Here is a 14,479-nt window from a genome sequence, read left to right as displayed (position 1 = left end):
CACCCCACTGAAATCTATGTCAAAACTCCCATTGATTTCAGAGGGGAGAGGATTTCATCTACAGATATTAACCTACTGGACCCACATTCAGCATTGCGGCACTTGCTGTACAAGTAAACTGGACACTATCCAGCAATAAAAACTTTTCTCCACTATCTTCCCCACTCCCACCTTTCACTACAGCCTCTTTCCTCCTCCCCACTACCCAGTTTGTCCCTCACATTTCTTTAACCTGTAAAATCTTGCCTTCTGTCACTTTCCCCACTGCGAGAAACCCACATACACTTCTTTATCACCACTCAGTTTGGTCATTGCTCACCTTGATTATTATTGTAACCTTTTTCTTTAGCCTCTCTGCTTCTCACCTCTCCCATTTAATGCCATCTATTCACTACAGAGACTATACCAGCAAAGCTACAGCACCACAGGATTCTTCTGGTAGCATAACTGCGTCTACACTGGGGGTTAGGTCAGCATAGCTATGTCGCTCAGTGGTGTGGGTTTTTCATGCTCCTGGAAGATTTAGCTATGTTGACCTAAATTTTAAGATGTAGACCAGGCCCCAGTCTAACCAAAATACCTGCTGAAGTCCTCATGTTCTCAAACCGATGCCCCACAACCTTGAATATCCCCTACGGACTCCCTTTATCTTACTGTATCAGATTCAAGCTCCTCATCTTCTTGTATAATCCTGCTCTCACCCACAGCTGTGCTCTTATTTTCTCTTACTCCACAACTCACTTTCACTGCTTCTTCCAATACTCTATCTTCAATGATCCCTTCATCTCCCTCTTCCACTCTTGACTTCAGACCTTCATTTATGCTGATCACTCCCCTGGGAACAGGCTCCCATCTCTTGTATGCCAGGCACCCTCTTCTTCCATTTTTCAAAACTCTTCTTAAAGACGAATCCTTGAAAGAATCCTTTCTACTATACAGTACTTTGTTCTCCTGGCCTATAACCTCTCCACAGCCTCTCCTACCTGAACTGTTGTGCTGTGTTTAGACCTTTATTTGTCTCATATCTTAAATCAGTGATTTTTCAACCTTTTTTCGTTTGCGGGCCCCTAAAAAATTTCTAATGGCGGTGCGGATCCCTTTGGAAATCTTAGGCATAGTCTACAGACGCCCTTGGGTCCATGGGCCCCAGGTTGAAAACCGCTATCTTAAATGATAAGCTATTTGAGGAAGGGGACATGTTCTACTCTAGATTTGTAAAGCACCCTGTACATTTCGCAGCACTGTTTAAATGACAATTAACAAACAGACAGCTCTTCACTCTGAGCAATGTAGTCTTCCTTAATGTAGTCTTGAACTGAACAAGACAGTGAAGCACTGTCCTGGAAATGGCCCACCTGATGATCACTTTAGATAAGCTATTACCAGCAGGACAGTGGGGTGGGAAGAGGTATTATTTCATATTCTCTGTGTATATATAAAGTCTGCTGCAGTTTCCACGGTACGCATCCGATGAAGTGAGCTGTAGCTCACGAAAGCTCATGCTCAAATAAATTGGTTAGTCTCTAAGGTGCCACAAGTACTCCTTTTCTTTTTGTCTTTCTTATGCCTTTTTGTCCACCAAAAAACAACAACCCTCGTCTGTCTTTCTAACTTGTGAAGTGATCTTTACAGTATCATGCAAAGCTCTCTTCACACAAAGAGTGTGAAGGCATTTTTCTTTCCAAATGGAAAGAGGAAGTCATCTTGGTAAGTAAAAAGGAGAACAGATTTAGGCACAAAGGGGAGTTAGGCATCCAACTCCCAATGACTTTCAGTGGAATTAGAGAACATAAAAGCCCTTTGTGTCTTTAAAAATCCCACTCCTCATGACTACCTTGTCCTGATGAAGAGTCAGGTAGGGATTCAAACACAAAAGAGCCTGAAGGCTTTCCTGCTCACTGGCCAAGTGGATGGCCACTAGAAAGGCAGAAATGCAAAGTTAAAAACAAGTCTGAGACCCAAACACCATGCTTTTAGCTCCTCATCCCCTCCCTTGCATGCAGCTCCTGTGATAGTATCCACTGAGCGCCTCACTGCCTTGCCCCTCACTTCCTGGCTGAATTGGCAAACGGAATGCAGAGCTGTTCCTCACACTAGCTGACTGATCAAGAAAACTGTCTACCAGGGACTAAACGCCCTGTAACACTTCGGGATCCAAGTGGATACCACAATAAACAGGTTCACATCTGTTGTGATTCCTTCCAATCAGGGATTCAAGGGCAATCACAGGCAGATATTCTCATCCTACTTTGGTTGATTGGGTACTTCCCATGGGTCTAAGTATATAAAAAGAAAAGGAGTACTTGTGGCACCTTAGAGGCTAACCAATTTATTTGAGCATGAGCTTTTGTGAGCTACAGCTCACTTCATCAGCTGTAGCTCACGAAAGCTCATGCTCAAATAAATTGGTTAGTCTCTAAGGTGCCACAAGTACTCCTTTTCTTTTTGCGAATACAGACTAACACGGCTGTTCCTCCACGTATATAGTGTCTCAGGCTTTTCCAGTCAAGTCAACCTCTCTTCTGTTCAAGTCTTTATTTCATGTGGAAGCAGTGTTGTCTAATAAGCATCTCTACAGGTTGTTTCTGATATCCAGGAATCTCACAAGGATCAAAAAGAAACAATTTTCCTTTCTCCCCAGAAGGTAGGAAATGTAACCTGATTAGTGAGTTTTGTTTTACGAGGATTTGGGGGGCAGGGGTGGCAGAAGTTTTCAGGGACACTGCTCTTCATTCAAGTAGGTGCTGATCCCATCCAAACATTGAGGGCTGGGAGATGGCATTGTTTATATTTGGCATAAAGGTCACATGCAGCTGCCTGTCATCCACATACTAATACAAACATATCACTAGTGATCCTCTTTCCATTCATTTTTTCAGGTTCTGGAAGTTTCTGAGCTAGTTTTCCAAAAAACATTGCAACCACAGGCCTCAGGCATAACTACATATAGTCAGTTATTTTCCCCCCATTAGTTTTATTAGTTGTGTCATTAGTGTTTACTAACCACTTATCCTGATTTTGTAGGCTTGATATTTTACAATAGCATAAAACAACCAGTACCTAAAAACATTAATGCTGTGTCTACACTGTGCCGCTAAAATGAGCGTAGTGTAGCTGCTGTCTGTCGGCTCTCCTGCCAACAAGAAACTCCCATCCCCAATGAGCAGTGTTAGCCTTATCAGCAGGAGTGCTCTTCACATTTAGTGCTGTTCACACTGGTGCTTGTCATCGACAAAACATTCATCTTTCGGGGGTGGGGGTTTCCAACACCTCTGAACGACACAAGTTTTGTCTTTCACTTGCCACTGTGGACATAGCCAAACAAAACAACTGTATGATAATTTTTAATATAAAGTGTTCCATAAACATTTGATGGTTTCATGTATAAAATAAAAGCTATTTATGAATATTCAACTCCATGAGCCCCACTTATCAGATTTTTTTCCAGTTGCAGTCCCTACTTGCCCTTAGGATTGTTAGAATGAGGGACAAGTTACCAGGAAGAGCGGAGCTCAGCTGGGTAACAGCTAGACTGTTGCTAAGTCTTCCAAACCTTGTATGGAGCCGTTGCTGAAAGACAGGATATAGAATCCTGCAATGGATCCAAGATGACCTGTTACTGATGCAACATCTCAGCATTCCAAACAACATTAGCACTGCACCAGCAGAGAGCACACCAGTGTAGATAGTGGCTTTATAAAGGTTTGATCCAAGGCAGTGTACTCTCATGGATGGTAATGCCATTGTGAAATGCCTGTGAACACTTATTTGAGAACACAAATGAGTCCTTCAGACATCGCAGGCCCCAGGCGTTTCCATCACCAGCACTAGCAATGTTATTTTGCCTAGTGTATGCAGATCCACAGTGACTAGCATCCAGCGTCCAGTCATTATCTAGGTCACTCTCAGGCCAATTCAAAGAGGCAGCCACATAGGCAAAAATGGTTTTGTAAAGCTGTGGGGAAAGCATAATGGAAGCAAAGCTACCTGTGTAAAACCCAGGCTGGCTTCTGTTGCTGCAGGAAAAACTAGATTTAGGCTGTTTCTACACTGCCACTTTCAGAGCTAAAACTTTAGTCGTTCAGGGGTGTGAAAAAACACCTTGTGAAGTGACAAAAGTTTTAGCACTGAAAAGTGCCAGTATAGACAGTGCTTTATAGCCAGGAGCCATGCTCCCAGAAATAAAGCTACCACCGCTCGTTCAGGGTGGGGGGGGTTTGCTGTTGGTTTGTTTTTAATCGCCAAGAGAGCTCTCCCCTGGCGATAAACCGTGTCTACACTGCCCACATCACAGCACTGCCATGGCCACGCTGTAACATGGGCAGTGTAGACATACCCTTAGTGAAAACGCAGAACTTGGAGGTGAAGGACTACCTCTGCTCCCAGCTCCATAGAATATGTTCTTTCAATTTCTCCCTGCATCACGTCCTCTCTACCTCCCTCTCTCTCATTAATCTCTCTGTCACTCATTCCTTCCAGCAAAAAACCCCAGAAGGGTTTAATACTGGTTAACTGACATGATGCTGAACACTATGTGTCTTGGTCTGTGCAGATCACTAAGCGTTTGTCTACGGGGGAAAAGCCCAGAATAGCTAGTACGGTATAGCTATCAGTGAGTATTCCGTACCATCTCCTTGTGTGGATGCACTTATTTTGTGCAAATAATACTTTTGTGCAGTTTAGCTTAATCCATTTTGGATGAGGATTAACACCATAAAAAGGGACTCTTGAACTTTAAATTCCCACCCTAGATATTTTGCACTAAATTCCCCATGTAAACAAGCCCTAAATCATGGTCAGCATTGTGTCAAGAAATTCATTTGTTCACAATCATCTTCAAAACACAACAATATTTCATAATGTACACAAGCCTTATGAGGACCAGGTCAATGCCAAGTGTCAAGATTATAAACTTCAGCTGTTTTTGGCTTCCGCTAAATTAAAAAAATATTGATCAGAATTTTTTTTAAATGGGAAATATATTTCCCCCTTTTCCCATAACAAAAACAGATGAAGGGATATTTGCTCACAATTACCCCAAAAATTCAACTTGAAGACCAACCATGAGAAATTTCACCCCAAAAGGTGAAAGTTTCAACAAGTTTTCAGCATGTGAAAACAATTTTGTATTATAACCCCGTTATGTAGCCTATTCACAGAAACACACAAAGGCAGAAAAACAGAAGACCAACATCACAATATGTCAAAGGAGAGATGAAATCAAAACATTTTCTGTTTCACTGTACGAGACACAGAAACACAGCTAAGATGGTGGAACAACCTATGGGAAATAGTGTAAGAATTCCTACTAAAAGCAAGGAAGAAACACTGCTTATAAGTCTGGAAGAAAAGGAAGAGCTTTTTTATAGAAACAGTCTCATAATATAAGGTAGTCTACAACTGACTTAGTACTGGGGAGAAATACAAAATACACATGGTGTATCAAACGCCACTGCGAAACCTGTGCTGCCCACAAATACTTAACATATTAACTTTGGCAACACTTTACCTAGGTCATGCCAATAAAGTTAATACAACTGGAGGAAAATGAAGGAAGAAAAACACACATCAAGGTATATATGCATACACGCACGCACACACACAACCACCAAACTACATCTGGTGTATTAAACTCATATTCCCCGGTCTTAACTATCTCAAATGTAATTTAAAACGTGAGATGTTTTGAGGAACCACACTTCATATGCCGTCCATGGCATCCTGCTTAATATTTGACAATTCATTCTATTCTTCCAATAGCTCTTCCTCTTCAGAAGCATTTTTGCCATTGAAAATATCAGGACAATGACATTTTTCATTGGATCTTCTACTGAAGTTGGAATATTGAATTTATAATTGCATCCTATATCACACCTCTGAAGAGAGTGGTACTTTTATTTAAACAATGTCAGATCCCATAGAGGAGAGACAGCAGTTAAACAGTTTCTCACCTTGACCACTCCATCAAAGCCAGGGATTGTGTTGACCTTTGCATTCTTGGCTAATAATTTGCTTTCAATCTTGTCTCCCATAGCTTGAATAGCATGTGTGTCAGGTCCAATAAAGGTGACACCTTCTGATGCCTGTGGAGACAATGAAGGTTTAAATTAAAAACAAAACAAAACAAAAGAAAACATCCTTAAGCAGGAGTTCATTATGGGTTTACACAAGAAAAATCTAAATTTCTTAATGAAACTTTATTTGGAAAATAATATATTTATGAAGAAACATAACTAAAAGGGAAGAAGCATTTGAGCTGGTACATTAAAAATGTATATGGACTTGTTAAACATGCATACACACAGATTCAAAGCCCCTATAATCTGTGTCTGTATAAATCAAAGCCAGGCCAAAGAAAACAGCAGAAAGTCAAAGTATTCCAGCTTGAAAATTAGAAATATCCCTTGAGTGAGAGGAGTCCAGTTAACCAACGATCGAAATAGCCAAAAGTGACTTATAAAGATTGCTTACTAAAGTATAATACAGTTCGGGATTTCATTATGCATTCTTTAAACCAAAGCCTTATCCAACATCAAAATGAAAGTATAAAGTCTTTTATTTAACATTTTAAAAAACTTTGAAGACTGAACTTAAAAAATATTGAAAATACTGCAATATGGAAAATATAATATTTGCATGCATCCTTCAGACAAGTGAAATCTTACAAATGTGGTTTTCCACATTCAGCTGGATGTAGGGTAGCATAAAAATTAATTCATGCTACTAGTATTAAAATATGATTTTTCCTCATTTATCCCCTATGATGCTAGCCAACAAAATTGGGTTTTCTTAAGTGAAAAATGTACCTTTCATAACAGTTTCTTAGCATCCTCTATTTAAGGATAATATTATGCAGTTCCACTGGCAATGCCATTATAATCACCTTTGGTGAAAGTAACTACTTTACACTATGTTTGTGCGCATACACAGAAAAGGAAAAAGCTTGTGTGTCCTTTGTACTCAAAAATTAGAGCCAGAACAATTACATTATTAAGATATTTAAAATTTTATATGGGGATCAAAGGAGGATTAAGGTTAACCATCAAAAGAGTAGTCATGCCAGACTGTAGGGCTTTTCCCATTGGCTTGATTTAAAAGAGAAGAGCCTCTCTCTATTTGAATAATCAGTTAAGCAGCAAAAGTTAACCACCACAACTGAAAGTGTTGAGGAAGGACAGCTTACTGAATACCAATATTTTCACAGTTGCCATTTAACACTGATACTATTTTGAAGTTCAGAATTTGTGCTTTAAAATTTGTGGAATGACCCAGATTGGCCACCATCAACACTGCCACAGTAATGAATAATCATTATAAGGAATAATCAAATGCTTATTAATATTTTTAAAGCAACTATTTGTACTTATACCAGTTTGTAAAGGCTGTTGGACATCTGTATACTTGGATACTCTGTGAGGTGTGTTGAATCACATGTGCCCTATAATAAATGCTTAAGGTATAAACATATACACATGTGTATATTATAACCCTGACCAACGCCCATCTCACTGACCACCAACTAAGTATAAAGGCCTCCTCATGTCACCCACAGGTTATCAAAGTACGACTCTACACCCCAAGCCTCAGTCATGGTGCCAGGCCTAACATTCCCACGTCCACTATAGGGGACTAAAAACGATTGGAAAATAAAATCTGTCCAGACTAAGTGCAGACTAAGGGACAGATGGGGTGTGAATATATAGATGGAAAAGTAAGGTGGCCACATCACAGTGTTTAGCCCACTGGGCCATCTTCAGTCCAAGCATCATGCTTTTCCGGGATGATGGGTAAACATCCTCCCCGTAAAAAGACAAAAAAATGGGAGAATTTAGTAGGAAGAGAGCCTAAGTCATAACCCCTTGTATCAGAGGCCAGGTATGAGGCAGGACCTACTCACAGAATCTGGCAAGAACAGGGCTGATATTGCAGAAAAATAATAAGTGCTAGTCACAGAGTACTCATGCAAACACATCCAGATATCAAGTGGTACCAGAACATTCCAATATCAAGGATAGTACAAAAACATTCCCCAAGGATAACAGGAACACACTGACCCCTCCTAAAAAATAAGGTTAGGATGACAGTATGTAATAAAGATGTTTTGATCAAACCAACATGTACAAGGTGATGGATAACTAGCCATGTCATGGGGCAGTAACTTACTATGTTAGAGGAGCAGTACTAACTTGTTTGTATCAGAGGGAGTATTTCTGGCTGGCCTAGGGAGGAACGGAAAGTCCCACCATTCACCGAGCTGGTCCATTGTTATGGGCATACATGTATTAGTGATCTGGTAGAGGCTGAGGGATAATAGTACTTTGCTTCATCGACAATAAACCTGGGCTGGTGCCTTCATGCCTTAACGGATTTTGTGGACACTGAGTGATTCACTCAAGGTCTGCCATGCCAGCTGTCTGCTTAGGGCTAGGGCAGCACACAGAGGGCACACACACAGAGCCAAACATCTATCAACATCTAACTACAAAGTTAAAGTTAATTTTATGTGTGGGATGTATGGGCATGTTGGGTTGCCACCTATTTATCTTATCCTTTCAAGACAATGTAATCATTTATTATTATTATGGCTGATGTCACAGTAGCTATGTCTTCACATTTTATTGATGTGTCAATAAAGAACAAACAATTAATATAAACACCAAAATATGAAAAATGCAATGTCACGATGTTGCAAAATAACAATCAATGTGCATTATTTGTTATAAAATGGTCTCTTTGGGATTGCTTAGAATGCAGAGATGGTAAAATGTTCTCACTGAAATGAAATAAACAGTTGATCTTAGGGATGAGCACCAGGAAGAAAGGGGGTGTTCTGAACATCAACCACTTTGTTCAGAAAAAAAATTCAGATATAGTCTGAATTGAGGGCCACTAAAAAGGCTATTTTAAGAGAGTCAAGTAATGGATAATGCTAAGGGGCTTGTTGGAGTGGTTATAGAATGGTTTAATGAGAACCTGCAACATTAAATTGAGATTTGGTTTCAGAAGAAGTCAGTTTAGGGCTTAAGTCTTTAAATAGATTTAAGGAAATAGACAACATGAACGTAAACAGATAAAAACAACCCTGTTTTCTGTTCTTTCTGCTCCTTTTGCCTCCCCCCACCGATGGGGGGGGAAGGGGGGAGGCAAAAGGAGCAGCTGTCCTGGGCCCTTTAAATTGCTGCTGGAGCCCCGGGCAGCATGGGCCAGGCAGCGCTGATGGGCTGGCTAGGGGACACTGACTCCCCAAGCCCCGCCCCTTCCACCCAAGGCCCCACCCCTTCCAGGGGCCAGAGCCAGCCCCCATACCAGTAAGTGTTGAATGTTACTTTCACCCCTGGGAAGGTGGGAGGGATGAGGAAGAAAGGAAAAAAGCTAAAAAAAGAGAAGGAGCAGAAAAAGTGATGAAGAAAAGAATTTCACCTAGAAGTGTAGAGAAAAGCATTACGGACTCAGTTCTACAAGGAGCTGACTATTGTGACCCCAATTCAGCAAAGTATTTAAGCACGTAAGTAGTCACACTGACTTGGGACAAATCACAGGCTTAAAGTTAAGCTCATGCGTAAACGTTTACTGGATCTGAGCCAGAGTTTAGCAGCTCACAGGATCAAACTCTGAATACTTCTCCATAAGAAGACATCATGAACGGGATCCTATGGCCAGGCCACTTCTCACTGTGCTGCACAGAGTCCACAGTTACAACAAATAAAACTTCTGTGCTGCCTTTTTGTCCTCTAATGCAAGCAGGGCTACCAAGGAAGAACAGATTCTAGATGAGTCCACTTTAGGACTTCCAGAATAAACCTACGTTCTACACTTGCAGGAGATATGACAGACTCACAACATTCCTACACCTTGAGTTCAAGAAAGTTAAAGTACCTGCATAAATAAAGAAATAAAAAACCATGGGTTTTAAAAAAAAAAACCTTAAATTATCTTCAAAAGTAGAGTTTAAAACTTGTGCTTTCTAAAAATAAGAGGGGAAAAATCTCCCTTTCGACACATGCACCAACTCACTGTCCTGTGCATCTGACAACTCAAAATCTTTGTCCTCCCATAAAACTACTCTAAAAATCTCAACAGAAGACAGAAAAGCACCACCTGTTTTTCATTCCCCTAGTCTAGCTACAGTGGGTCACTTCCCCATCTAGTTCTTTCCAATTGCCTAAATTATTCACTATAAAGTGTGTCAAGATCACACAAAATGTGGGACTCTGCACATTGTGTTCTGCAACACACCTATGAAACTGCAAAAAGTTCAACAAATACCCAAACTAAGTTGCCAAAAAGCAGACCAAATCCTTTTCAGCTGATATGTCAAACTCCTGTTATACTAAATATCAAGGACAGCTTCCAACTTTTCTCTTTCCCACATACGTATTAAAAAATATATTCAAAACTTGAAGACTTATTGAACACCAACGCTTGCGACGTTTCCACTTTGCATTTACACTGTTACATTCAGGTCTCACCATAAATTCAGCATAACATGCATCTGCATTTTGTTCAGAAATATAATGGTCATGTACCCAATGATAAAGTTTTGTCAGTTGTTTCCTGTATACCCAAAAGCAAACTACAACAAGAGGAATTTTGGTGGTTCTACTTTTGTAAAGAGCAAATTTATAATTAGGGCTATCAAGAGATTAAAAAAAACCTTAATTGCGATTAATTGCACAATTAAAAAAATAAACCGCAATTAATTGCACTGTTAAACAATAATAGAATACCATTTATTTAAATATTTTTGGATGTTTTCTACATTTTCAAATATATTGGTTTCAGTTACAACACAGAATACAAAGTGTACAGTGCTCACTTTATTTTTTATTAAATATTTGCACTGTAAAAAACAAAAGAAATAGTATTTTCAATTCACCTAATATAAGTAATGTAGTGCAATCTCTTTATCATGAAAGCTGAACTTACAAATGTTGAATTATGTAAAAAAAAATAACTGCATTCAAAAATAAAACAAAGTCCACTCAGTCCTACTTCAGCCAATTGCCCAGACAAACAAGTTTGGTTACATTTGCAGGCGATAATGCAGACTGCTTTTTCTTTACAACATCACCCAAAAGTGAGAACAGACGTGCATGGCACTGCTGTAACCGGCGTCGCAAGTTATTTACATGCCAGATGCGCTAAAGATACATATGTCCCTTCATGCTTCAACCACCATTCCAGAGGATATGCATCCATGCTGATGATGGTTTCTGCTCGATAACGATCCAAAGCAGAGCAGACGGATGCATGTTCATTTTCATCATCTGAGTCAGATGCCACCACCAGAAGGCTAGATTTTCTTTTTTGGTGGTTCGGGTTCTGCAGTTTCCACGTCTGAGTGTTGCGCTTTTAAGACTTCTGAAAGCATGCTCCACACCTCATCCCTCTCAGATTTTAAATGGCACTTCAGATTCTTAAACCTTGGGTCGAGAGCTGTAGCTATTTCTAGAAATCTTACATTGGTACCTTCTTTGCATTTTGCAAAATCTGCAGTGAAAGTGTTCTTAAATCAAACAACATGTGCTGGGTCATCATCTGAGACTGCTATAACATGAAAAATTTGGCAGAACGTGGGTAAAGCAGAGCAGGGGACATACAATTCTCCCTCCAACAAGTTCAGTCACAAATTTAATTAATGCACTATTTTTTTAACGAACATCATCAGCATGGAAGCATGTCCTCCGGAATGGTAGCTGAAGCATGAAAGGGTATACAAATGTTTAGCATATCTGGCACGTAAATACCTTGCGATCCCAGCTACAAAAGTGCCATGCGAACGCCTCTTCTCACTTTTGGGTGACGTCGTAAATAAGAAGCAGGCAGCAGTATCTCCCGTAAATGTAAACAAACTTGTTGGTCTTAGCGATTGGCTGAACAAGAAGTAGGACTGAGTGGACTTATAGGCTCTAAAGTTTTACATTGTTTTGTTTGAGAGTGCAATTATATAATAAAAAAATCAACATTTCTAAGTTACACTTCCACAATAGAGATTGCACTATAGTATGACGTGAATTGAAAAATACTATTTCTTTTATCATTTTTACAGTGCAAATATTTGTAATCAAAAATAATATGAAGTGAGCACTGTACACTTTGTATTCTGTGTTGTAATAGAAATCAATATATTTGATAATGTAGAAAAACATCCAAAAAATTTAATAAATTTCAATTGGTATTCTATTATTTAACAGTGCGATTAATCGCAGTTAACTCACGCGATTAACTCAAAAAAATTAACTGCGATTAAAAAAATTAATCAACAGCCCTATTTATAATATATTCCACAGCCATCAAGTTAATCTTTATTCTGTGTCACTAGAAATCTAAGGCCTGTTGCCATTATCCCTCTATGCCCTGGTCTACACTAGGACTTTAGGTCGAATTTAGCAGCCTTAAATCGATGTAAACCTGCACCCGTCCACACGATGAAGCCCTTTATTTCGACTTAAAGGGCTCTTAAAATCGATTTCCTTACTCCACCCCTGACAAGTGGATTAGCGCTTAAATCGGCCTTGCCGGCTCAAATTTGGGGTACTGTGGACACAATTCGACGGTATTGGCCTCCAGGAGCTATCCCAGAGTGCTCCATTGTGACCGCTCTGGACAGCACTCTCAACTCAGATGCACTGGCCAGGTAGACGGGAAAAGAACCGCGAACTTTTGAATCTCATTTCCTGTTTGGCCAGCGTGGCAAGCTGCAGGTGACCATGCAGAGCTCATCAGCACAGGTGACCATGATGGAGTCCCAGAATCGCAAAAGAGCTCCAGCAGGGACCGAACGGGAGGTACGGGATCTGATCGCTGTTTGGGGAGAGGAATCCGTGCTATCAGAACTCCGTTCCAGTTTTCGAAATGCCAAAACCTTTGTCAAAATCTCCCAGGGCATGAAGGACAGAGGCCATAACAGGGACCCGAAGCAGTGCCGCGTGAAACTGAAGGAGCTGAGGCAAGCCTACCAGAAAACCAGAGAGGCGAACGGCCACTCCGGATCAGAGCCCCAAACATGCCGCTTCTATGATGAGCTGCATGCCATTTTAGGGGGTTCAGCCACCACTACCCCAGCCGTGTTGTTTGACTCCTTCAGTGGATTGGAGGCAATACGGAAGCAGGTTTTGGGGACGAAGAAGATGATGATGAGGAGGAGGTTGTAGATAGCTCACAGCAAGCAAGCGGAGAAACCGGTTTTCCTGACAGCCAGGAACTGTTTCTCACCCTGGACCTGGAGCCAGTACCCCCCGAACCCACCCAAGGCTGCCTCCTGGACCCAGCAGGCGGAGAAGGGACCTCTGGTGAGTATACCTTTTAAAATACTATACATGGTTTAAAAGCAAGCATGTGAAAGGATTACTTTGCCCTGGCATTCACGGTTCTCCTAGATGTACTCCTAAAGCCTTTGCAAAAGGTTTCTGGGGAGGGCAGCCTTATTGTGTCCTTCATGGTAGGACACTTTACCACTCCAGGCCAGTAACACGTACTCGGGAATCATTGTACAACAAAGCATTGCAGTGTATGTTTGCTGGCATTCAAACAACATCCGTTCTTTATCTCTCTGTGTTATCCTCAGGAGAGTGAGATATAATTCATGGTCACCTGGTTGAAATAGAGTGCTTTTCTTCAGGGGACACTCAGAGGAGCCCATTCTTGCTGGGCTGTTTCCTGTGGCTAAACAGAAATGTTCCCCGCTCTTAGCCACAGGGAGGGGGGAAGGTTGAGGGGGTAGCCACGCGGTGGGGGGAGGCAAAATGCGACCTTTTACGAAAGCACATGTGCTATGTATGTAATGTTAACAGCAAGGTTTACCCTGAAAGAGTGTAGCCACTGTTTTATAAAATGTGTCTTTTTAAATACCGCTGTCCCTTTTTTTTTTCTCCACCAGCTGCATGTGTTTCAATGATCACAGGATCTTCTCCTTCCCAGAGGCTAGTGAAGCTTAGAAAGAAAAAGAAAAAACGCACTCGCGATGAAATGTTCTCTGAGCTCATGCTGTCCTCCCACACTGACAGAGCACAGACAAATGCGTGGAGGCAAATAATGTCAGAGTGCAGGAAAGCACAAAATGACCAAGAGGAGAGGTGGCGGGCTGAAGAGAGGGCTGAAGCTCAAATGTGGCGGCAGCGTGATCAGAGGAGGCAGGATTCAATGCTGAGGCTGCTGGAGGACCAAACCAGTATGCTCCAGTGCATGGTTGAGCTGCAGCAAAGGCAGCTGGAGCACAGACTGCCACTACAGCACCTGTGTAACCAACCGCCCTCCTCCCCAAGTTCCATAGCCTCCACACCCAGACGCCCAAGAACGCGGTGGGGGGGCCTCCGGCCAACCAGCCACTCCACCACAGAGGATTGCCCAAAAAAAAGAAGGCTGGCATTCAATACATTTTAAAGTTGTAAACTTTTAAAGTGCTGTGCTTAAAGTGCTGTGTGGCATTTTCCTTCCCTCCTCCACCACCCCTCCTGGGCTACCTTGGTAGTCATCCCCC

The 14,479-nt window shown here is 41.3% G+C and overlaps 1 protein-coding gene across 8 annotated transcripts in view; it reads right to left on the bottom strand.

The window, feature by feature from the left end:
* The window catches only part of PCCA (propionyl-CoA carboxylase subunit alpha), a 435,625-nt gene that overhangs the window by 279,734 nt on the left and 141,412 nt on the right, over nt 1-14,479 (bottom strand). For all 8 annotated transcript variants that reach the window (XM_048854281.2, XM_048854288.2, XM_048854316.2 and 5 more), the window contains one exon: nt 5,952-6,083. In XM_048854281.2, coding sequence (XP_048710238.1) covers nt 5,952-6,083 — 132 coding nt within the window. The remainder of the gene's footprint in view (nt 1-5,951; nt 6,084-14,479) is intronic.

This window comes from Caretta caretta, chromosome 1 (assembly GCF_965140235.1).
Source record: "Caretta caretta isolate rCarCar2 chromosome 1, rCarCar1.hap1, whole genome shotgun sequence".
In the NCBI taxonomy this organism is placed as follows: Eukaryota; Metazoa; Chordata; order Testudines; family Cheloniidae; genus Caretta; species Caretta caretta.
The sequence above is the reverse complement of the archived record's forward strand: the minus strand, read 5'-3'. Positions and strand labels throughout refer to the sequence as shown.